A 26,722-nucleotide genomic window follows, 5' to 3' on the forward strand; every position below is an offset into this window, starting at 1 on the left:
CGTCAAAACCCGTAATATATTTGTTGAGGTTTCTTACATACTGTCTACACACCAAGTTTCAGCCTTCTAGCTACATTAGGAAGTACCAGATTGACAAAAATTGATTTTTCAATATGGCCGCCCTGCCGTGCCCATTTTTGGGCATGCAACGCCCAAATGCAATCCCAAACTAGTTTATGTCTTAAAGATGCTGCATAACAGGTTTCACCAAATTTGATCAATATTTGTGACTTTTAGAGCGTAGACGTCGAATTGTTTACAGACGACAGACAGACGACAGATACTGGGTGTCGACAAAAACTCAGCTGGACATAGTCCAGTTGAGTTAAAAATATTCTACAGGTGGAGTTGCACCTATGGTGGAAATTTCCTGTCAATCGGACCAACGGTTGCCGAAAAAATCGTATTTATTTTGTGCGGACAAACAGACAAGCAAACAGACAGACAAACAAACAAACGGACCCAAATTAAATACCCTCTCCTCCTGCGAGGGTAATTGACATACAAGTTGGGAGTGTGAAAGAGCACTTTTGACTGTCGGTTCAGCTGAAAGAAGTTAAAAGGTAAGAGGGGGCATGGAGGGGTTGGCTGGGTGAGGGAATGGAATGGGGGGAAAGACTTACAGCATAAAAATGAGGGATGTAATAAGACACGCCATACTTGCAGTAAAGCTGCTATAGTGCCAAACGAGTGCCACAGCATGGGTGCGAGGTCAGGAACTGACTCTCGTTTCTTGCTAAGTTCCAACAGAGCATTCTCCCGGGTCTCAGGGCTTGATAACTCGTTGATCCAAGTGTAGATCTTCTCCCGATCTCCTTGGCCCAATGCAGTTACATTCTGCTATAATGGTACAAGGAGAGAAAAAAAGAAGAAAGGTATACAAGTCCTCATCAAGGAAAACCACACCATAAAAATGGGATGTGTGGATATTACTTTTAAATAAACAAATGAACAGGTAAAGGTGGTATGTTGCAGCGATGGGAAAATACTATATATATATAAATAATTAATTTAAGGGGGTATGTAAGTCATGTAGATGGTACACTTGAAATAAACAAGAAAGTTCAAAGAAAACCTTATCCCTCGCTCAGGCCATTAGACGGTGTGAATGCTGAATCTCACAGTTACTCTGCCCTCGGGCCATGAGATGGTGTGAATGCTGAACCTTACAGTTACTCTGCCCTCGGGCCACGAGACGGTGTGAATGCTGAATCTCACAGTTACTCTGCCCTCGGGCCATGAGACGGTGTGAATGCTGAACCTTACTGTTACTCTGCCCTCGGGTCACGAGACGGTGTGAATGCTGAACCTTACAGTTACTCTGCCCTCGGGCCACGAGACGGTGTGAATGCTGAACCTTACAGTTACTCTGCCCTCGGGCCATGAGACGGTGTGAATGCTGAACCTTACAGTTACTCTGCCCTCGGGCCACGAGACGGTGTGAATGCTGAACCTTACAGTTACTCTGCCATAGGGCCATGAGACGGTGTGAATGCTGAATCTTACAGTTACTCTGCCCACGGGCCATGAGACGGTGTGAATGCTGAATCTCACAGTTACTCTACCATAGGGCCATGCGACGGTGTGAATGCTGAATCTTACAGTTATTCTGCCCTCGGGCCATGAGACGGTGTGAATGCTGAATCTCACAGTTACTCTACCATAGGGCCATGAGACGGTGTGAATGCTGAATCTTACAGTTACTCTGCCCAAGTGCCACGAGACGGTGTGAATGCTGAATCTTACAGTTACTCTGCCCTCGGGCCACGAGACGGTGTGAATGCTGAATCTCAGTTACTCTACCATAGGGCCATGAGACGGTGTGAATGCTGAATCTTACAGTTACTCTGCCCACGGGCCATGAGATGGTGTGAATGCTGAATCTCAGTTACTCTACCATAGGGCCATGAGACGGTGTGAATGCTGAATCTCAGTTACTCTGCCCTCGGGCCACGAGACTGTGTGAATGCTGAATCTCAGTTACTCTACCATAGGGCCATGAGACGGTGTGAATGCTGAATCTTACAGTTACTCTGCCCTCGGGCCACGAGACGGTGTGAATGCTGAATCTCACAGTTACTCTACCATAGGGCCATGAGACGGTGTGAATGCTGAATCTTACAGTTACTCTGCCCACGGGCCATGAGACGGTGTGAATGCTGAATCTCACAGTTACTCTACCATAGGGCCATGCGACGGTGTGAATGCTGAATCTTACAGTTATTCTGCCCTCGGGCCATGAGACGGTGTGAATGCTGAATCTCACAGTTACTCTACCATAGGGCCATGAGACGGTGTGAATGCTGAATCTTACAGTTACTCTGCCCAAGTGCCACGAGACGGTGTGAATGCTGAATCTCAGTTACTCTACCATAGGGCCATGAGACGGTGTGAATGCTGAATCTTACAGTTACTCTGCCCACGGGCCATGAGATGGTATGAATGCTGAATCTCACAGTTACTCTACCATAGGGCCATGAGACGGTGTGAATGCTGAATCTCAGTTACTCTGCCCTCGGGCCACGAGACTGTGTGAATGCTGAATCTCACAGTTACTCTGCCCTCGGGCCATGAGACGGTGTGAATGCTGAATCTCACAGTTACTCCACCATAGGGCCATGAGACGGTGTGAATGCTGAATCTCAGTTACTCTGCCCTCAGGCCACGATACGGTGTGAATGCTGAATCTTACAGTTACTCTGCCCTCGGGCCATGAGACGGTGTGAATGCTGAATCTCACAGTTACTCTGCCCTCAGGCCTGGAGACGGTGTGAATGCTGAATCTTACAGTTACTCTGCCCTCGGGCCATGAGACGGGGTGAATGCCGAATCTCACAGTTACTCTGCCCTCGGGCCATGAGACAGTGTGAATGCTGAATCTCACAGTGACTCTGCCCTCAGGCCTGGAGACGGTGTGAATGCTGAATCTTACAGTTACTCTGCCCTCGGGCCACGAGACGGTGTGAATGCTGAATCTCACAGTTACTCTGCCTTCGGGCCATGAGACGGTGTGAATGCTGAATCTCACAGTTACTCTGCCCTCGGGCCACGAGACGGTGTGAATGCTGAATCTCAGTTACTCTGCCCTCGGGCCATGAGACGGTGTGAATGCTGAATCTCACAGTTACTCTACCATAGGGCCATGAGACGGTGTGAATGCTGAATCTCAGTTACTCTGCCCTCGGGCCATGAGACGGTGTGAATGCTGAATCTCATAGTTACTCTGCCCTCGGGCCATGAGACGGTGTGAATGCTGAATCTCAGTTACTCTGCCCTCGGGCCATGAGACAGTGTGAATGCTGAATCTTACAGTTACTCTACCATAGGGCCATGAGACGGTGTGAATGCTGAATCTCAGTTACTCTGCCCTCGGGCCATGAGACGGTGTGAATGCTGAATCTCACAGTTACTCAGCCCTCGGGCCATGAGACGGTGTGAATGCTGAATCTCATAGTTACTCTGCCCTCGGGCCATGAGACGGTGTGAATGCTGAATCTCCGTTACTCTGCCCTCGGGCCACGAGACGGTGTGAATGCTGAATCTCAGTTACTCTGCCCTCGGGCCATGAGACGGTGTGAATGCTGAATCTCACAGTTACTCAGCCCTCGGGCCATGAGACGGTGTGAATGCTGAATCTCATAGTTACTCTGCCCTCGGGCCATGAGACGGTGTGAATGCTGAATCTCCGTTACTCTGCCCACGGGCCATGAGACGGTGTGAATGCTGAATCTCACAGTTACTCTACCATAGGGCCATGCGACGGTGTGAATGCTGAATCTTACAGTTATTCTGCCCTCGGGCCATGAGACGGTGTGAATGCTGAATCTCACAGTTACTCTACCATAGGGCCATGAGACGGTGTGAATGCTGAATCTTACAGTTACTCTGCCCAAGTGCCACGAGACGGTGTGAATGCTGAATCTTACAGTTACTCTGCCCTCGGGCCACGAGACGGTGTGAATGCTGAATCTCAGTTACTCTACCATAGGGCCATGAGACGGTGTGAATGCTGAATCTTACAGTTACTCTGCCCACGGGCCATGAGATGGTGTGAATGCTGAATCTCACAGTTACTCTACCATAGGGCCATGAGACGGTGTGAATGCTGAATCTCAGTTACTCTGCCCTCGGGCCACGAGACTGTGTGAATGCTGAATCTCAGTTACTCTACCATAGGGCCATGAGACGGTGTGAATGCTGAATCTTACAGTTACTCTGCCCTTGGGCCACGAGACGGTGTGAATGCTGAATCTCACAGTTACTCTACCATAGGGCCATGAGACGGTGTGAATGCTGAATCTTACAGTTACTCTGCCCACGGGCCATGAGACGGTGTGAATGCTGAATCTCACAGTTACTCTACCATAGGGCCATGCGACGGTGTGAATGCTGAATCTTACAGTTATTCTGCCCTCGGGCCATGAGACGGTGTGAATGCTGAATCTCACAGTTACTCTACCATAGGGCCATGAGACGGTGTGAATGCTGAATCTTACAGTTACTCTGCCCAAGTGCCACGAGACGGTGTGAATGCTGAATCTCAGTTACTCTACCATAGGGCCATGAGACGGTGTGAATGCTGAATCTTACAGTTACTCTGCCCACGGGCCATGAGATGGTATGAATGCTGAATCTCACAGTTACTCTACCATAGGGCCATGAGACGGTGTGAATGCTGAATCTCAGTTACTCTGCCCTCGGGCCACGAGACTGTGTGAATGCTGAATCTCACAGTTACTCTGCCCTCGGGCCATGAGACGGTGTGAATGCTGAATCTCACAGTTACTCTACCATAGGGCCATGAGACGGTGTGAATGCTGAATCTCACAGTTACTCTGCCCTCAGGCCTGGAGACGGTGTGAATGCTGAATCTTACAGTTACTCTGCCCTCGGGCCATGAGACGGGGTGAATGCCGAATCTCACAGTTACTCTGCCTTCGGGCCACGAGACGGTGTGAATGCTGAATCTCACAGTTACTCTGCCCTCGGGCCATGAGACAGTGTGAATGCTGAATCTCACAGTGACTCTGCCCTCAGGCCTGGAGACGGTGTGAATGCTGAATCTTACAGTTACTCTGCCCTCGGGCCACGAGACGGTGTGAATGCTGAATCTCACAGTTACTCTGCCTTCGGGCCATGAGACGGTGTGAATGCTGAATCTCACAGTTACTCTGCCCTCGGGCCACGAGACGGTGTGAATGCTGAATCTCAGTTACTCTGCCCTCGGGCCATGAGACGGTGTGAATGCTGAATCTCACAGTTACTCTACCATAGGGCCATGAGACGGTGTGAATGCTGAATCTCAGTTACTCTGCCCTCGGGCCATGAGACGGTGTGAATGCTGAATCTCATAGTTACTCTGCCCTCGGGCCATGAGACGGTGTGAATGCTGAATCTCAGTTACTCTGCCCTCGGGCCATGAGACAGTGTGAATGCTGAATCTTACAGTTACTCTACCATAGGGCCATGAGACGGTGTGAATGCTGAATCTCACAGTTACTCAGCCCTCGGGCCATGAGACGGTGTGAATGCTGAATCTCATAGTTACTCTGCCCTCGGGCCATGAGACGGTGTGAATGCTGAATCTCCGTTACTCTGCCCTCGGGCCACGAGACGGTGTGAATGCTGAATCTCAGTTACTCTGCCCTCGGGCCTTGAGAAGGTGTGAATGCTGAATCTTACAGTTACTCTGCCCTCGGGCCATGAGACGGTGTGAATGCTGAATCTTACAGTTACTCTGCCCTCGGGCCACGAGAAGGTGTGAGTGCTGAATCTCACAGTTACTCTACCATAGGACCATGTGTTATGGATTCGGCACTTATGATTATTGTTGTTATTATTATTATTGTGGGTTCTAAGTATTATGGTTATTATTGTTTAAAGGAAATGGTTATTGTGGTGAAAAGGTTAAAAAGCGCTCCTGGTAAAATGTGGCCGGAAATCCGGATCGTGACCCGGAAGACAAAGGGAGCGAGGAAGAAGAGGCGTGGAGAGAAGTAAAAAGACGATCTTGATTGAAGCTCCGTACCGAGCGGTTGAGCGTACAGTGCGAGTGAACTTTGAGTTCTGGAAAGGAAGTTCGTGCGATAGGTGATATCGCCGGAGTGCTGTGGAGCCTGCGTAGTCGGGTATCTGCATTGAGGTTCCGGAATATCCTTGCCTCGAGCCCCGGCTCGAGTGAGAGCCGTCCGCCATTTCGCCACGCGCCCTGCCTTCAGTGAAAAGGTTTTTGTCGCGTCGGCCGGGCATTATTCCCCGGTGGGTTGCCGGGGACAGCTGTGCAAGAAAGTGGCTTTGGAGGATTATAAGGAGACTCGCTGATTGAACCACAAACGTGTACGTCGGAGCGCGTCTTTGGGAGGTTTTCCATTCCACTGCTGTTTTGCTGGGTGTTGGACTACGTGACCTCTGGGTTGCTTCGATCGTCCATGCCTCAATTGATTTTGATCGGACATTGATCCAACGATCGCTGGAGCGAATCGACTTCGCCTTGGAGGGGTACAGAGACATTGGGGGAGTGCCGTGAGTTTGGGTTAAAGGACTAGATAAGGTGGTACCATCTTAAGATAGTGATTATAGGGTGAATTGCTATTATTACCTTCGCAAAAGCGGAAGGTTATGTTTTGATCGCTGTGTATTTATTTGTATGTCTGTGTGTGTGTGTGTATGTTATTCGCATAACTCAAAAAGTATTCAACCGAATTGCATGAAATTTGGTGGGATGATTGGTTATTATACGGGACACATTTGATTAGATTTTGGGAGCAATCGGGTCAAAGGTCAAGGTCAAGGTCACGAAAAGGTCAAAATCGTATTTTTACCAAGTACAGAACAGTAGCTGCGGCGAAGGTATGCGCTCTACCGAGTGCCCGTTCTAGTTATTTGTGTCGTGATTCCGGTGTGATTTATAATATATTATTGTTTGTTCATAACCCTTGGTGTGGTTTCATTATTGATTTGATTGTTTAATTTGATGGTTTCATTGAGGGTTTCATTATTGATCGATTTCAACCAAGGATAACATATCTTTCTGCCGGGGACCCTCTCGGGGTTCGGAGGCTTACCGAGACCAGGGGATAGGGGAGGACCCCGTAACACATAAGACGGTGTGAATTGTGCCTTTTTAGCTGCGACGAGCAGCTCTATGAGAGGACCGCGTTGTTGTTCTCCTTGTTGGGGTGCCTTTTTGAATAGCGCATGCGCATACACTCGGACGTGCGTTGGTATGAGGTAAGAACATCGCGGACTAAAATCGCGATTTGTTTGAAGAAACAAGAATAAATTTAGCTGAAAGACAAAAAGACGTTAGTGCATGCTATAATTTAATGACTGGTCGAATTTGGTAGCACATATTGCAACGGATATCCTCATGATTCTACACGTCGCAGCTGGTGACCATACTGTGGTCATTTTTCTCTTGTTCCAATCCTAAAGTGTTGTTGTTTAACATTTTTCTACACTGGAAACAGCTTCCCAAATGTTCGTTTACATAATACGTCCTTCCTGAAGCAGAATCAATGAAGGATGAAATATGCACTATGTATCCTATCGATTCGTACAAAGTGTTTTGATATTTTGATGGACGCTTGCCACAAACACCTTTTGAATTCCTGGTTTTTTTCAATGTATTCCTTATTTCAAGGTATGGCAGGTATATCCATGCTGTTCACGAAGCATTGTGGGTAATCAAAGCAAGTGGTGAAGGTGAATATCTCCACTGCAGGGTACTCTCGGTTTGGGTAGTTCATTGGTGCACACAATAACCTGCACTTGCACACCACGCAATCGTTAACGTCCACCAACAAATGCTTGGCAGTCGGGACAGCCGGCTTAATGCACCTTCCGAAGGTGAGCGCACTCACTGATGTCATGTCTTGCTTACAAATCAACACCAGAGTAGCAGTTTGTCAGCTCCGAAATCGAACCTACATACACCTCCAAAAGGTAAGTGCACTACCTCTCCGAAAGCGTACACTTGAAATTATTTTTAAAAATAATATAAATCAATATCACCATTAGGCATTATCAATATCAGTGTTGCGTTTGAGGCGAAATAACTTATCTTGGGGGTAAATAATAACATTTTACCGCTTTCCAAAGGATCTAAGACGTCGTAAGGCTTACTTGCGAAACAGCCATTAAGTTGTACAATCTAATATAAAAAATCACAACAATAATACAATATTATACAAATCTAGTCAGAAATACGAGCACTAGGCCCGAGCAGTTGGATGCACAACATCAGCCGATCCCATTGGCCGAATAAAACAAAACGAACGCCGATTGGTCGACACTCAAACTGGAAGATCAGCTCGGCAATTCCCGCCATTACCTTACAGTAAAAATTCGATGACATACTACTTACCGTACCAGAAGCTAAACTGTGCATTATTCTTCACGAGGCGAAATTGAACGGGATTAAAGAAATAAACGTAAAAAGAACCCCAACAATGAGAACCACCCCCGCTCCGCTCCACAAGGCAATCCGAACAGTGCGCTGCACACGCGAAGCCTATCTGTTGTTGTTGTTGTTGTTGTTGTTGTTGTTGTTGTTTTAGGACATTTTTTATTTCCTTTGAAACATCGTATGAAATAACAATACAATAATATAATGTCACTGCTAATATACAATTTATTAACGAATTAATCAACGAATGTTATTGTAATAATTTATAATGTTATTGTAATATAAATAATATTTATAATGGGATTGTATAATGGAGTATACATACACCGGAGGATTGGAGAGTAAAAAATATATTAATAGGAAAGGATATAAAGAAAACTAATTGGGACATTAGATTGTCAGTTATACTTATATTATAGTTTAACTTCAGTTGTGGGGAAGATGATATACAGATGTTAATTAGGAATCATATGCCTGGCGATCTATTGAAATAAAATAAGACTTATTAAAGACACTCGACTTGTATTTATTACAGGGATTCTAGCAAAGGTGGGAGTCAGGTCCGATTTCTGCATTCGAGCGACGGATGTGAGTTAACCAGTGATTGGAGGCCATGGTGGTGTGGTTGGTGGAGGTTGGGGTTCGTGAATATGTGGGAATCTGCGACTTTCTGCGTGGTCGTAGATTCAAGGTGAATGTATGCCGACAGGTGGCAGGATGCTCAATGGGAGCGAGATTCGCGGCGGTTGTCGTCTTGTGGAGAAAGAAATTGGGGCTTTTTCAGACTAAAGATTGAGGATGTGGTTGGAGGTTTTTGCTTTTGGTCGTAGGGGTTGGTTAAACTTGAAGGAAAAGGTCGAAGGTATTTTATACGAATACCAAGACATTGAATAGAAAGATGAAGACCTGGAATCTATAGGGGGAGTCATAAGTCCCTGGACATGGTTTTAACTGCTTATACAAGATTTGTTTATACCATGTGAAGGTCTTCTTAGACTGGTTTTTATATGGTTTCATCTGAAGGTCTTCTTAGACTGGTTTTTATATGGTTTCATCTGAAGGTCTTCTTAGACTGGTTTTTATATGGTTTTATGTGAAGGTATTCTTAGACTGGTTTTTATATGGTTTTATGTGAAGGTCTTCTTAGACTGGTTTTTATATGGTTTCATGTGAAGGTCTTCTTAGACTGGTTTTTATATGGTTTCATCTGAAGGTCTTCTTAGACTGGTTTTTATATGGTTTTATGTGAAGGTATTCTTAGACTGGTTTTTATATGGTTTTATGTGAAGGTCTTCTTAGACTGGTTTTTATATGGTTTCATCTGAAGGTCTTCTTAGACTGGTTTTTATATGGTTTCATCTGAAGGTCTTCTTAGACTGGTTTTTATATGGTTTTATGTGAAGGTATTCTTAGACTGGTTTTTATATGGTTTTATGTGAAGGTCTTCTTAGACTGGTTTTTATATGGTTTCATCTGAAGGTCTTCTTAGACTGGTTTTTATATGGTTTCATCTGAAGGTCTTCTTAGACTGGTTTTTATATGGTTTCATGTGAAGGTCTTCTTAGACTGGTTTTTATATGGTTTCATCTGAAGGTCTTCTTAGACTGGTTTTTATATGGTTTCATCTGAAGGTCTTCTTAGACTGGTTTTTATATGGTTTTATGTGAAGGTCTTCTTAGACTGGTTTTTATATGGTTTTAACTTTTGGCTTTGGTTTATATGGTAGAATGGCTTTTGTATACAGTTTTGAGGCTTTTGTATGCAGTGTTGAGGCTTTTGTATGCAGTGTTGAGGCTTTTGTATGCAGTGTTGAGGCTTTTGTGGTGCGCTTTGTCCGGCCACGATGGCCCGTCCCTGCCCTTATTCTTTCACCTGAAAAACATCGCCCGTCTCCGCTCATCCCTCTCCTCCACGGCTGCAGAAACCCTCATCCACGCCTTCATCACCTCCCGTCTGGACTACTGCAACAGCCTCCTCTATGGTTCACCCTCAATAATCACCAATAAACTCCAATACATTCAGAACTCCGCTGCCCGTCTACTCACCCATTCCTGGACCCGTGACCACATCACCCCCGTCCTTTACAAGCTTCACTGGCTCCCCATCTCCCAGAGAATCCAGTACAAAATCCTCCTCTTGACATACAAAGCCCTCCATAACCTGGCCCCATCCTACCTGGCTGACCTCCTCTCCAGACACACTCCCACCCGCAACCTCCGCTCTGCTGGTACCAACCTCCTGACCCCCCCACCCCATCCGGACCAAATTCAGATCCTGGGGGGACAGGGCCTTCTCCATCGCTGCTCCCACCGTCTGGAACTCACTACCTCACACCATCAGAGACTCCTCCTCACTCACCACATTCAAAACATCACTCAAGACCTACCTGTTCAACACTGCATTCAACATTTAACCCACAGCATTTAACCCCTGACTATCTCTTCTCCTTCTCCTTCCTTTCGCTTTGATTAATTATTTACCTGTTGATTTTTGTCTTTTTGCACTTGTTTTTTGTACTCTGTCAAAGCGTCTTTGGGCTTCTTGAAAAGCGCTATATAAAATAAATGTATTATTATTATTATTATTATTATTATTATGTGAAGGTCTTCTTAGAGACTTAGACTGATTTTTATATGGTTTCATGTGAAGGTCTTCTTGGACTGATTTTTATATGGTTTCATGTGAAGGTCTTCTTGGACTGATTTTTATATGGTTTCATGTGAAGGTCTTCTTGGACTGATTTTTATATGGTTTCATGTGAAGGTCTTCTTGGACTGATTTTTATATGGTTTCATGTGAAGGTCTTCTTGGACTGATTTTTATATGGTTTTATGTGAAGGTCTTCTTAGACTGATTTTTATATGGTTTTATGTGCAGGTCTTCTTAGACTGATTTGTATATGGTTTCATGTGAAGGTCTTCTTAGACTGATTTTTATATGGTTTCATGTGAAGGTCTTCTTGGACTGGTTTTTATATGCTTTCATGTGAAGGTCTTCTTGGACTGATTTTTATATGGTTTCATGTGAAGGTCTTCTGAGACTGATTTTTACATGGTTTCATGTGAAGGTCTTCTTGGACTGGTTTTTATATGGTTTCATGTGAAGGTCTTCTTGGACTGATTTTTATATGGTTTCATGTGAAGGTCTTCTTAGACTGATTTTTATATGGTTTTCATGTGAAGGCCTTCTTAGATTGATTTTTATATGGTTTTCATGTGAAGGTCTTCTTCGACTGATTTTTATATGGTTTCATGTGAAGGTCTTCTTCCACTGATTTTTATATGGTTTCATGTGAAGTATTCTGAGACTGATTTTTACGTGGTTTCATGTGAAGGTCTTCTTGGACTGGTTTTTATATGGTTTCATGTGAAGGTCTTCTTGGACTGATTTTGATATGGTTTCATGTGAAGGTCTTCTTAGACTGATTTTTATATGGTTTCATGTGAAGTCTTCTGAGACTGATTTTTACGTGGTTTCATGTGAAGGTCTTCTTGGACTGGTTTTTATATGGTTTCATGTGAAGGTCTTCTTAGACTGATTTTTATATGGTTTCATGTGAAGGTCTTCTTAGACTGATTTTTATATGGTTTTCATGTGAAGGTCTTCTTAGACTGATTTTTATATGGTTTCATGTGAAGGTCTTCTTACACTGATTTTTATATGGTTTCATGTGAAGGTCTTCTTACACTGATTTTTATATGGTTTCATGTGAAGGTCCTCTGAGACTGATTTTTACATGGTTTCATGTGAAGGTCTTATACTGTTTTTTTATATGGTTTCATGTGAAGGTCTTCTTAGACTGATTTTTATATGGTTTCATGTGAAGGTCTTCTTAGACTTATTTATACTAGCAACGGCACCCACCCTACGGGCGGGGCTTCAATTGGGAGGCCCAAATGAAAAGGTAAAATATCAGAAATTGAAGGCCTTTTGTATTTTAAACGATTCATATTCATATTAGTAAGATATACTTCTAAAAATACTGTTTAAATTTTGATGATTTGCGTGTGATATTTAACGGATGTTCATATAAATCCCGGCTCCAAATTGAAGCCCCGTCCTTAGGGCGGGTACCGTCATATATATAATGGCGATACAACATAACTTCGCATCGCAGTGACGGTGACCACCAATATGGCGGCTGTAAGACCCTGCTATGTATCGTTAGGGTTGGTGGTTGTTAGAATCCAAGGGAATGATTCCTAGTGAGATACCCGTGCTATGCATGGGTGGGAGGCCAGAAGCAAACAGGCAATGCAGATACGGCGAATGCGAAAGCATGAAACCAATAAATTCCACATTCCTTTTGCACCCTCAGTCGCACATCAGACATGAACAGCAAATTCGTGAAGGACTTCCATAAAAAACGTACCCGTTCGCAAACAAACGGGTACGTTCACGTATAGAAACATTGATCGTGGGACCGTGGCGAATCTGCATATGGCGATCCGCAAAATTCACGTTTAGAAAGTAGAAACCATCATGGCATGTCGTCATTCGCTTGAACTTGATGTCTCTTTTTTTTCATTCCAAACAACATATCTCCAATCACAAATTGATCACAAAATAAACTTTTAACAACATTGTTAATGTTTCCTTCATTGTAAAAACTACCAAATAAACAGTTAAAAGGATTTTGAGACGATAGCTGTTACGGCCTTGGCAAGATCGATGGAGACAGCGATCTGTTAGCGTATGCACCGCCCAAATAGCTATGTGGAATTCTCTCATGTAGAGATTCAACCCGTGTCCTTATAAACTATCCGTGGATATCCGTGTCCTAATAAACTACCCGTGGCCTATATAAACTGTTCTACGTTTGAACTTTCACCGAGTTCATTATTTACTTTTAATGATGTTTATATACGAATCGAAAAGAAGATAATTGGTTTTGGGTCCTCCTTTCCACATATCTCGTGGGATTGTGAGTTGGAGAGACGGCCGTTATGGCGGGGAGCGAGGGGGTTGGAATTCTCTCGAGCAGGGATTCAACCCCTGTCCTTATAAAAGGTCTTTGTCCGAGGTCACCGAGTCCGATCGGTGCAGCCGTGCAGCGATCGTTGCAGCCGTTTGTGCGGAACCCGGGAAAACAACATCGTCACAATGAGAACATCGTCACAATGAACGTTATGCGAACGCAAATGTTATGCGGGAGTCCAAACCTGAGAATGCTGGAGACCAAAGCTGAAATTGGGAAAACTAAATAGCCTATTTTTGTCCCCCGTCGCACAGCGGAGCGAAAGGGGGACTATGGTTTTCCCCTCCGTCCGTGTGTCCGTCCGTCCATGCGTGCGGACGTGCGTGTTTGCGTGCGTGCATAAGCGAAGGACCGCATTCGAATTTGGTGTGCGGGTGCAACCCACGTCAAAATCCAAGATGGCCGCCACCATGTATGTCTGATGCCATGTATGTCTGAACCTTGTGAGATGAATATCTTGAAAAATAAGCGAAGTACCAACTTCTAATCTGGTGTGTGGGTGTACCTTGGCATAAGGAAGCGAAGTACCAACTTCTAATCTGGTGTGTGGGTGTACCTTGGCATAAGGAAGTGCTATTGTGTGCTATTGAAAATTGGGTCGCCACGTCAAAATGCAAGATGGCCGCCGCCATGTATGTCTGAACATTGTGAGATGAATATCTTGAAAAATAAGCGAAGTACCAATTTCTAATTTGGTGTGTGGGTGTATCTCGGCATAAGGAAGAAGGCTATTGAAAATTGGGTCGCCACGTCAAAATCCAAGATGGCCGCCACCATATATATGTCTGAAACTTGTGAGCGAAATATCTCAAAAAATAGGCGAAGTACCAACTTCTAATCTGGTATGTGGGTGTATCTAGGCACAAGGAAGAACGCTGTTTAAAATTGGGTCGCCACGTCAAAATCCAAGATGGCCGCCTCCATGTATGTCTGAACCTTGTGAGCGAAATATCATATCATAGCATGTTTTCTGCGTCTTCCACTTTGTCAACTCACATCACTTCACCGACGGGGGACCTAGGCGTAACGCTTGTTTTTATATGGTTTCATGTGAAGGTCTTCTGAGAGACTTGGACTGTTTCATGTGAAGGTCTGGTTTCATGTAAAGGTCTTCTTCGACTGATTTTTATATGGTTTCATGTGAAGGTCTTCTGAGAGACTTAGACTGTTTCATGTGAAGGTATGGTTTCATGTGAAGGTCTTCTTGGACTGTTTTTTTATATGGTTTCATGTGAAGGTCTTCTAATACTGTTTTTATATGGTTTCATGTAAAGGTCTTCTTCGACTGATTTTTATATGGTTTCATGTGAAGGTCTTCTGAGAGACTTAGACTGTTTCATGTGAAGGTATGGTTTCATGTGAATGTCTTCTTGGACTGTTTCATGTGAAGGTATGGTTTCATGTGAAGGTCTTCTTATACTGTTTTTTTATATGGTTTCATGTGAAGGTCTTCTTATACTGTTTTTATATGGTTTCATGTAAAGGTCTTCTTCGACTGATTTTTATATGGTTTCATGTGAAGGTCTTCTGAGAGACTTAGACTGTTTCATGTGAAGGTATGGTTTCATGTGAAGGTCTTCTTGGACTGTTTTTTATATGGTTTCATGTGAAGGTCTTCTTATACTGTTTTTATATGGTTTCATGTAAAGGTCTTCTTCGACTGATTTTTATATGGTTTCATGTGAAGGTCTTCTGAGAGACCTAGACTGTTATTTGTATGGTTTCATGTGAAGGTCTTCTTGGACTGTTTTTTATATATGGTTTCATGTGACGGTCTTCTTATACTGTTTTTTTATATGGTTTCATGTGAAGGTCTTCTTGTACTGTTTATATTTGGTTTCATGTGAAGGTCTTCTTAGACTGTTTTTTCAGGTCATTCAAAGATTCCAGTAAACCAAGATGGCAGACAGCAGTCCATTTACAGTGGAAGAGAGGCTGGCAGCATTGGCGTGGTACCTCAAGAGGGGAAACACAAACAAGACGATAAAACAGGTGCAAGAAGACTTTGAGGAGCGTTTTGGAACATCAGCACCATCAAAATCAAATCTTCATCTTTGGGGGAAAAGGCATTTCAGAATGGAAGTGTACTCGACAGCAAGCGCAGCAAATTTGTGATTTGGGAATTCAAAACATTAAAACATCCGTTCTCAAATCTCCGAAAAAATAATTACACAAACGTTCTGCAGAATTGGATGTTTCCTATTCATCGATACGTCGCACAATGAAAGAAAACCTTCACAAGAAACCAAATAAACCAACTGTCATTTGTGAATTATCAGATGCAGATAATGAAAACAGGTTGACAGTTTGTGACAGATTGCTGCGGCACTTTGATACAATTCCAAGAAAGTCAAAGGTTATGTTTAGTGATGAATGTGCTGTTTACCTCAGTTCATCTCCACGCAATGTTTAATTTTGGAGTGATGTTAATTCACATTATGTTGAAGTGCAAGACCATCCACCACATGTTATGGTTTGGGCGGCGTTGTCTGCCCACCACCTCATTGGTCCTTACTTTATTGATGCCTCAGTCAACCAGCAGTCATATCTGCATATCTTGGAGAATTACCGAACACCTGAACTTGAACAACGTGGACTAGACCATGAGATTTCTTTACAGTAGGATGGGGCTCCTGCACATCATGCACGTGTGTTACGAAATTACCTCAATTACATTTTTTCCCAACCGTTGGATTGGTAGGTCTTCGCCAACACTTCTGTGGCCACCGTGCAGTCCTGACCGGACCACTTGTGACAAAGCTCTGTGGGGGTACGTCAAAGCTAAGGTTGCAGAACATCGCATGACATCGTCTACCGACTTCTACCGACATCTTTCCGGTTGTGTGCTTCCCCTTCTCTCCCCATCTTGTCTTCCGCTCCCTCTTTTTGTACATTTTGTTTGTCTGGTTGATTTGTTTGTGAAATAAATGTTAGCTCTTTCACGAGCCTCGATTCAGTACACAAAAAAAAATTAAAAAAAATCGCATGACATCTGTTGATCAACTGAAACGATGGATTCAGGAAGCATTTGGCACCATAACACATGGTATTTTGCATTGGTTTTCAAACCGCCCATGGAGAAAAATTATCAAATTATCTTGTGCCATGACAACAGCGGACGTCATATGGATGCATTCAATCTCTAAGGAGGTTTTGTAATTGTATTACTGTAATATGTTATTATTACTCCTGTTATTATGTATTACTGTTATTACTGGAATGTTTTATTATAGTGGGGCGGATTTCAGTATAATTGTGCAAATTGGGGTGAAAGCATCAAACTTGGTACACATATACAGTAGTATTCCCCAAACTGATCATTTTATAATAGGGAGCCACAGCACCAGTATCCTCTAGTAGCCAGCAGTGCTACCTATTGGGATTTATTGGTAGTCGGTGAAGGCAACCTGATACTCATATATGATATTTTGACACAATGTTTTTATGGCTCCGCCCCCGAAAGTGGCCGGAGGCATTCTGTTTTCGGTTTGTCCATCCATCCGTCCGTCCGCTTTTTTGATTTCTTGATTAATCATTTAATCGATTAATTATTTATTGATTAATCAATTAATTTTTTATTTTTTTTATTAATGACATATAATTAAATTCCTAAAAAATACATCTTCAGATGAAGCACGAGTGGTTTAGTTATGCTATTAGCCAATTGATTAAGAAAATATTTTGTGATAATCTTTTATTGATTTTAATTATACAATTAATCAATCAATTATTGCACACCTCTCCCTCCCAATGCAGCCTCTATGAGCTGCACTGCGGTATTGCCGGACGCCTGAGGCGACCCGGCAATGCCCCGCTGTATACAGTAATACCCCGGCCTACGTCATTAATTGGTTCCATAAGCCGTGACGTAACTCGGCTTTTGACGTAAACCGGGCGTAATGCCTTTTAGCTCTTTCACGAGCCTCGATCTTGTATACAAAAAAAAAAAAAAAACGTCGTTTTTCTTAGCAACCATATGTCCGAAACTTTCAGGGTAGGAGCGACACCCACGCAGAATGTTTTTTTTATATAATTATGACGTCATAGTTCACGTGTTATGGCAGCCATCTTGGATTAAACGCAAATAATTAAATATATATTTCTCAGAAACCGCTGAATGGAAAAATTGGAAAGTTGGCACATTGTCAAGTACTCCCAATGGGGAACAAAAGCATGATAATGATGATCTCATTGGTAAAGTGGTATACCTGCCATAAATGTTTTAATCGAATGCCTTGTCCTAAAAACCTGAAATTGCATGCATATGATCTATAACCCATTTGTATTGAAATATTAAATTTATGACATCATAGGTCACATGATTTGGCAGCCATATTGGATTTAACCTAAAACCTTAAAAAAACATATTCTCCCAAACCACCAAATTGATCGACTCGAAACTTCACGTGTCATTGACTAAGCATGGCAATTCAAAATTGATCACGAAAACGTCATTGGTCACATGGTGTGGCAGCCATATTGAATTGAAAAAAAATATTAAATAATTATATCTCTGAATCCAGTTACCCTATCGATGCGAAATTTTACAAATTGTTGCATATAGTTTGAAAATGATGACGTCGTAGGTCACGTGATTTGGCAGCCATCTTGGATAGAAAAATGAACCTTATCCAATCAACACGAAACTTCACAAACGTGATCCCCTACTGACACATATGCAGAGTGTACATTTTTCATGTCATACGTCACGTGGTTTGGCAGCCATATTAGCTTTAAAGCCAATATTTTAAAAAATCCCTTCTCCGAAACAGCTTCACCGATCGATGTGAAACCTGTCCTGTCTGGTAAAAATGGGATACTTGAAAACAGCTGAAAGGCTTTAAATCAAACTTGTTTATTTTTAGGACAGTGAACGAGAGCATCTACCCTTTGTCACGTGTAGGGACTATGCGAAGGCATATTGGCAACAGTCATATTGCTCCAATTTATTTGGATTTCACAGCTGTGATGCTGAGACATTCTTTAATATAACTGCAAGGTGATATAGTGATTTAAATTCTGTCAAATATACGTGAAAATCACTTTTTTCATAAAATAAAAAAGCTAAATAAAAAAAATTCTAGTGTCCGCAAAAAAAACATTTTTATGTACATTATCATATATTTAGTACATATACCCTAGCTATTGTTTTAAAAATACAGGCTGCTATGAAATAATGGCACAATGACAATGTGATATGACAGTGGCACACTGAAACTATGGTGATGTCAACACAATAAACAGCAATGTTTTAACATTGTACTCATGGCATGATTGAAATTTTAGTCCCTTGTACATACACCACCACATGTGCAGAGATCGGTACACCTGAGTGCTGTCTTGACGACACGTTTTCCATTATTTTGGCAACCCTTATTACATCCACACTACAAAAGTTCCTGGCATGACCTTCCAGCCTCAGGTTGGGTTGTCCACAAGGGCTTCCAGTTGTCCTTGGTTGAAACCCATCCCCACTCACCAGGGCTTGGTAGTGTCAGGGAATCAACTAATGCCTGACCCCAACAGTGTCTGGCTTGTTAGGCTGCCCTCTTTGTATCTTGGACAAGGGCAGCCAGTGTGGGGGGTATAGCATTGATTAGTCCTGACTTCTTGGTGAACAGCTCCTTCTGTGCCATGTTGACTTGTTCCTCTGGGCTTGTATGAGCATGACATAGTGCTCAATTCGGGCCATCATCTTATCATCAACACTCTCCGTGTATTTGACAGGTAAAGGAATACTGGGGTGACGTCTTGGTAGTTAGAACATATCTCCCAAGCAGTGTACTTTCCCTTGCCATGAAATGCAGAGGTTGTGTTACATCCAGTGAAGCTATGGAACATTAGAAGGGCCCCACTTCTTCTGTCACCCAGATGTAATGAAATGATGTGGGCTGGAATATACCGAAGTTGTTGTCGGTACGGAAGGCAACCCACAATTCTGTGGCAGACAGTTCCGAGCAGAAGCTGACAGCAAGCACCGATACATCTCCGTCTACAGTGTGCAGCATGATTTTGGCATGACCTTGCCAAGCAGTATCTGCAGCATGAAGTAAAAGGTGCATGTCAGCCTCCTCATGGTTTCAGGGGGCAAGGGATGATACATTTTCATGCGGTCAATTGCGCACTGTCTCCAACTGTTACCACAACCTCTTTTTCTTCTTCTGTAAAGGCTTCTACAATAAGCTCAGCAAAGAAATTGAACAGTTCTTGTCTTTTGTTTCACACAAAGAAATTTCTGCCAGTTAGTTGGCAGTGCACCTGTCGGACAGAGCCTCCTCCTGATTCCCTTTCCTCATATACAGTCACGTGAAAAAGTAAGTACACCCCATGTAAAGTTTTGACTTTTTCAACATACAGCAATTTTTTTATATTTTTTTTTTGTATACAGAGTCGAGGCTCGTGAAAGAGCTAACATTTATCAAGCAAACAAATCAAACAAACAAGCAAACGAAGTATATAAAAAGGGGAGCGGTCGACAAGATGGGGAGAGAAGGGGAGGAAGCACACAAACACAACATTTGAGAGAAGGGACATCGGGAGATGTGTGGGAGGGAGAGGGACTGGGGGGAGGCAGGATAGATATAAAATGCAAGGACACCAATGATTCCAGGAAAAAAGTCAAAAGTCACCTCATAAAAGTGGATTTGGGGTGAAATTAGCGGGGGTGGAAAAGATCAAGGTTTTGGATTGGGGAAGATAAGAGATGGTGGTGAACAGCCGTTTTAAAGACCTGGAGGGAGGAGTGGGATTGAAGAGAGTGAGGGAGTTTGTTCCAGAGGCGGGAGAAAAGAGGAATAAAGGAGTGAAAGTGAGCAGAGAGTCTTGATTTTGGCAGTTTAACCATAAGAGGGTTGCAGGCAGATCTTGTGCGACCTGTAGGAATATTTGGGGGACAGAGCCCAGAGAGAGAGCTGGGGGAGCAAGGCCGGAGAGGAGTCGGTAGAAGACGGAAAGACCACCAACCTGCCTGCGGTGAGTAAGTGAAAGGCCCTCGGAGATAGCGTCATCGCGGGAGATTCCAATGATTCTGAACGCTTTGGTTTCAACAGCGTGAAGACGAGCTAGGTGTAAGGCAGGAGCACCAGCCCAGAGGGGAGAGCAGTACTCCATTGAGCTGCGGATGAAAGCCTTGTATGTGGTGAGGAGCTCAGGTGTGCCAAGGAAGGACTTCATACGACGGAGGATGCCCAGTCGGCGAGTGGCTTTGGAGGCCAGCTTGGAAATGTGGTTTTCCCAGGACAGATAGTGAGACCCAAAAGCTTGAGTGACAGAACTTCTTGGAGAGGATTATTCAGAAAGTAGATGGGAGGGTTCTCCAGTCAGTCTTTTCGGAGAGACATCGTAAGAGTGTGAGATTTGTCAGGATTGAAAGACATGTTCCACTTGTTTGCCCAGTCTGTGATTTTGTCCAGGTCTGCAGAGAGTGAGGAGGCTGTAGACTGCCGATCTGAAGGATGAGGAATGGATGGAGCGGCAGAGAGTGGAGTCATCAGCAAAGAGATAGAGAGGATTTTCAAGAGAGTCAGAGAGATCATTGATGAAGACCAGACAAAGCACAGGGCCCAGAACACTGCCTTGGGGAACTCCAGCCTGAACAGGAAGAGGAGATGAGAGAAACCCATTCAGGGCCACACGTTGACTACGACTAGAGAAAGTCCGCCAGCCATGCGTGGAGATTTCCATGGATACCAAAGGAGGAGAGTTTGGTGAGCAGAGCGGGGTGCCAGACCGTATCGAAAGCACGTGATATGTCGAGGGAGACAGCTCTAATTTCCTGTTTGGCATTGAGGACCTCCATCCATTGTTGAGACAGCAGAAGCAGCATGTCCAGAGTCGAGTGACCTTGTCTGAAACCAAATTGATGATCAGAGATCAAGCCATTGGAGAAGAGGAAAGATTTCATATCCGAAGCAATGATGGATTCCATGACTTTGCTGATAATTGGAAGAAGGCTGATTGGTCTGTAGTTGCTAGGATCTGTTTTTGCACCTTTTTTGTGCAAAGCGGTGATGTTGGCTGATTTCCAAGCAGATGGCAGTTGACCTTGAGCAAAAGGGAGGGTGAAGAGAACAGAGAGAGGGAGTGAAAGAACTTTTTGATCTTCATTTCAACAATATTGATAGATAAAGGTGATATGATATAACAAATATCATGAAACATTTACATTTTGTAGTCCATTGTATAATTTAAATAAACATAAATGCAAATTTCGCATGTGGAAAAAGTAAGTACACACCTACATTTATCAATGCTTGAAATACCTAAAATTAGAATCAGGTGCACCAGCTCAGGTGCAAATGATTAGAACATGGTTAGAGAGGATCTTGGAGGAACCTGTCTTATTTAAACCTCAGACATTTAGTTTGGTTTGCTCTTTGTTGTTGAAGTGTGCGGCGTCACCATGCCTAGATCAAAAGAGCTCTCTGAGACCTTCAGAAAGAAAGTTATAGATGCCTACATGTCTGGGAAGGGATTTAAAAAGATCTCCAAACAATTTGAAATCAATCATTCGACTGTCTGGAAGATCATCTAAGTTCTAATCTAAGAAGATTCCATCTCCATCTATGAAGTGGAGAAGATTCCAAACAACTGCCAACTTGTTCAGGCCAGGCCGCCCCAGCAAGTTCAGCCCGAGAGCAGACCGCAAGATGCTGAAAGAAGTCTCTAAGAACCCCAGAATGTCATCACGGGACCTACAGGTAGCTCTTGCCACTGTTGATTGTCAAAATGCATGAGTCTACCATTAGAAAGAGGCTGCACAAATTTGGTCTACATGGGAGGTGTGCCAGGAGGAAACCTTTGCTGTCCAGAAAGAACATCAGGGCAAGACTAAAGTTTGCCAATGAACACCTGGGCAAAGACCAGCATTTCTGGAACAATGTGCTCTGGACAGATGAGTCAAAGGTAGGGTTATTTGGCCACCGTACAAGAAGACATGTTTGGCGAAAACCAAAGACAGCATTTGACCATAAGAACCTGATACCAACTGTAAAGCATGGTGGTGGAAATATGGTTTGGGGCAGCTTTGCTGCATCAGGGCCTGGGCAGCTCACCATCATAGAATCCACTCTGAATTCTTCATTGTACCAGAGGGTGCTTGAGGATAATGTGAGGCCATCTGTCGGAAAGTTGAAGCTCAACCGAAGGTGGACCTTGCAACATGACAATCACCCTAAACATACCAGTAAATCCACCAAGGAATGGCTGAAAAGAAAGAAATGGAGGGTTCTGGAATGGCCAAGTCAAAGCCCGGATCTAAATCCCATCGAGATGTTGTGGGGGGATTGAAACGAGCTGTGCATGCAAGAAACCCCTCAAACATCGCACAGCTGAAAGAATTCTGCATGGAGGAGTGGGCAAAAATTTCTCCCAGTCGATGTCAGAGACTCGTAGACAGTTATAAGAAACGCCTACTTGAGGTTGTTTCTGCCAAAGGGGGCAATGCCACCTATTAGAGCCAAGGATGTACTGTACTTACTTTTTCCACATGTGAAATTTGCATTTATGTTTATTTAAATTATACAATGGGCTACAAAATGTAAATGTTTCATGATATTTGTTGTATTATATCACCTTTATCTCTCAATATTGTTGAAATGAAGATCAAATAGCTGTATGTTGAAACATGTTGAAAAAGTCAAAACTTTACACGGGGTGTACTTATTTTTTCACGTGACTGTAGCTCTGGTTCTATCCTTTAATCTCTTTTCAAAATACCGGTCAACGAAAGGGTCAATCCTTGCAACATTCTGAAGGTGGCGTGCAACAAATGGTTGGAATATAGTCACAGCATTCTCTCCAAATGTTTTTGCATGCCTGGGGCTCAGAATATTCACGATGGCAGCACCGCAATTATTATAGCAGAGGTGTCTGGCATTGGTGCAGCAAGGCTGTCGTAGCATGCATCATGCATTGGAATGGTATGCATTGGTTAGCTTGCTTGATCGATGGGAATGGTTGTTGTAGAAGAAAAGTTCTGCGATAGATAATGCTGGTTGGCCGGGTTTTACATTCTCAGACTGATCGATAATACTTCGGCCATCCAATATCATTTGCACTAGTGCTAAGAGTGGCTGTGACATAGTCTTGCTGGAATCGGTCTGTGAATGATCAGCTAAATGTGAACTTTGATTTTAACATCTCACTTTGCACTATATTTGCAGCTTTTATCAAATGGATCCCGTCATCAGCGTTTTCTTCCATAACCTTCTTAAGCATCGCCATAATGTTGTTATTGAAGGCTAGGGATACCTCATGGCCCTGATTGTGAGTCTGTAGGTCGGGAAAATGATCTAAAATACCTTCCTTTAGTCTTGTATTGTAGACACGGCTCATTGTAGTGATTTGGTGTTGCTCAAGACTTCTGGTCTAGAGTTTGGAAAATTCAGACAGTTTCATGATGGGAATTGTGTCGCTGTTTTGTCTCAGTCCTTCGATCTCAGACCCAAAAGACCCGAACACCGCAAAGACCCCAAAGACTGAAAAGTTGTTCATCCTGAAGTTTGTGACCATACAGATTGACACGCACATCCAGATTAAAGCTAGGTGTTCACAGACGAGTGTATCTTCTCCTTAATTAGCTCAATGTCACTGAGAGTGTCTACAGAGTGTCCTTTTTTACCCGTTGCAACTTGGTGTTATTGCACTTCAAATGACAGGACTTGTGGATAACAGCTGTTTTCCGCCAGTTTCTTTGATACCGGTTACACCATTAAGTCGCTTAATGTCGAAGGGTAGTGCATCTGTTTCATTAATTAAATTGATATATGTGGGAAAATTACATGCCCAGACCAGGAATCGAACCCAGCTCCTCTGGAAAACCGTACCAGTGCTCTGCCATCTGAGCTATCTGGGCGACCCTGACTGAGCAGTGAGCATGCAATTTTCCCACATAGAATTGCCACTCTCTTTCCGTCAATGCTTCTGGGGCACTCGCTGCCAACCATAGGAGCACCAACGGCCTGAACACGAGAGGGTCTTCCTTCAATGGGGGGGGGGACTTCAATGGGGGGGGGGGGGGGGAGACAAATATATGTCCTCTATTATAAGCACCACTGGGGGCGTAGTGGAGGATTTAGATTAATGAACAGGATTATATATTGTTACGGTTCTCTATGCCGGCCTTCTTCCCCTTACCAAGGGGGGATTAATCCCCTTGTCTTTGCTGTGCCTGGCGGAACCGAGACTTGAGACGTCCCTCCCGGACACACGTGGCGTCGGGTTTCGGGACTACTTTTCGCTCGTACCTAATTCTCCCCACGCTGCCCTGGGAGCGAGGAAACAAGCCTCGCACGAACCACGTGTGGTTTGAGTACGCCGAGCGGATTGCGTACACGTGGTCCGCGCAGTCTTACTTTGTGGAACCCGATTGGGGCGATCTTATTCGTGCCACGCTGAGTCAAATGGAGAAACCACAGAAACAATCGAACCAGGAAGAAAGGAAGAACAAATGGGTTTAATTATTCCCACACGTATATACAGTTCAAGGACGAAGAGACACAGAGCAATCCTTAAGCAGTCTTAACTTATCCCTTTGACAACGGGCCCATCACACACTCACACAGTCACACAGGGAATTGCAGATGAGCAGGTGTTCCCCAATGCGTCCAGAGATGGTCCCCGTCCGGCTCTCCACGGTCCCCGGCATGTCCCGCGAAGATGGTGGCAGGCGAAGGCAGGGACTCGTAGCGCGTCTCTCGAAGAAACAGATGATGGGGCGGAACGGTAGAGGGCGGACTTTAGCGCAGCTGGCGGTTACTCAGCCTTGCTCACTCGCGCGTCTGAAATGCGCTGTATTCGTTCTAAGCGCGTCTGGCTGCACCCGTGTATATGTAGCGGCCAACTCCTCTTCTTCTATACACTCCGAGCTGGTTAGCGTGCGCGTTCTCGTGCAAGTTCGTCAAGTTCATCAGCTTTCACCGCTTATCAAGTTCTTTCGCCAATCCTTTTGCTGCAAGTCCTTCGCTGTAAGCCCTCTTACCGCAAGTTCTCTCATACAAGTCCTCTCAGGCAGCAGTCCTTTTGAGGGCTTTCGCGCAGCTGTTTTATAGCTACGCCCCCCCCCGATCCTTCTGGAACTCACCCGAACCTTCTCACCACGTACTCTGACGCCACGCCACCGTCACCACCCTCGAGCTATGATTGGCAGCTCGTACTTACCGTCATTGCTTCTGCCGCTCCACCCTCGACTCCGCCCCGACCTTCCTAGGCCTGCCTCGTGTTAACTCGCCCAATGATCAACCAATGCTTAACAAACTGGATCGAGGCTAGGGTGGCTGGAAAATCGGTGGCAAGTAGGGCCTATTCTCCTGGCTCCTACGCAACGCAGAATTAACACTGGAAAGGAACTAAGCTCACAAATACTAAGACATAACTATACTATCGCGAGGATACATGTTGCTTGTGTGACTAACTATGGGGGACAGACTTTAACCTTTATTAAACTCACTTGACAGACTCAAAACCGCAACAATATAATTAAATTGATATATGTGGGAAAATTATGTGCCCAGACCAATAAATCGAACCCATGTCCTCTAGAATTGCATGAATGCTCAGTCAGGGTCACTCAGATAGCTCAGATGGCAGAACACTGTTAAGTTTTCCAGAGGACCTGGGTTCGATTCCTGGTCTGGGCACAAAATCTTTCCCCTAAATGTAAACAGATCAGCATTTGTTGGTAAAATTACACAGTCACACAAATATGTATCCATCGTACTATAATTCACCAAATGGCCGTCTGTCTGTCTGTCCGCCTGTCTGTTCCCAGGTACCGCAAAAACGACAGAACCGATCGCAACGAAATTTTGGGTGGGTAATCCTGGGACCCCCTGGAGTAAAATAGGCTATATTGTTTTTCCAATTTCAGCTTTGTTCTCCAGCATTTTCAGGTTTGGACTCCCGCCTAACGTTATTGTCCCGGGTACCGCAAAAACGGCTGCACCGATGGCAACGATACACCTCCATGCCCGTGGGATTCCCATGGGTGACCCCACGAGTTAATCTAATTGCCATTTCATTAAATTGAAACAAACGTTCAGCGAGTGACTTGTATCCATATCCAGAGTTGGCTTTATAATTCCCTGGGCACTGAAGAGCTTCTGATGTTTCCTCTTGACACAATAAACATTGACTCCCGTCTGTAAAGTCGGCATTGTTTTTTGTGTCTGTAGTACTTGGTAGTACACTTCTCTCTGGTTCTGACATTTTGGCTACGGTACAGTTATATTAAGTATTTTTTCCCATCGGGAAGATAAAAAAAAATGCCCATTAGTACCCAAACAAAGTAAAATTGAACAGCTTTTCAAGGACTGCTAAAAAGAAATTATACTAACTTA

The 26,722-nt window shown here is 44.0% G+C and overlaps 1 protein-coding gene across 3 annotated transcripts in view; it reads right to left on the bottom strand.

Annotated features, from left to right (window-relative positions):
• The window catches only part of CNOT9 (CCR4-NOT transcription complex subunit 9), a 29,053-nt gene extending 20,508 nt beyond the window's left edge, over positions 1 to 8,545 (bottom strand). For 2 of the 3 annotated variants that reach the window (XM_068123556.2, XM_068123559.2), the window contains exons 1-2: positions 8,366 to 8,545; positions 661 to 840 (exon numbers count right to left, since the gene is read on the bottom strand). In XM_068123556.2, the coding sequence (XP_067979657.1) occupies positions 661 to 840; positions 8,366 to 8,389 (204 nt within the window). In that variant the 5' untranslated portion in view covers positions 8,390 to 8,545. The remainder of the gene's footprint in view (positions 1 to 660; positions 841 to 8,365) is intronic. The other variant, XM_068123557.2, reaches the window with a different exon arrangement.
• Positions 8,546 to 26,722: the final 18,177 nt, after the last annotated feature.

The sequence above is a fragment of the Myxine glutinosa genome, chromosome 7 (assembly GCF_964187855.1).
Source record: "Myxine glutinosa chromosome 7, kmMyxGlut1.1, whole genome shotgun sequence".
NCBI lineage: Eukaryota > Metazoa > Chordata > Myxini > Myxiniformes > Myxinidae > Myxine > Myxine glutinosa.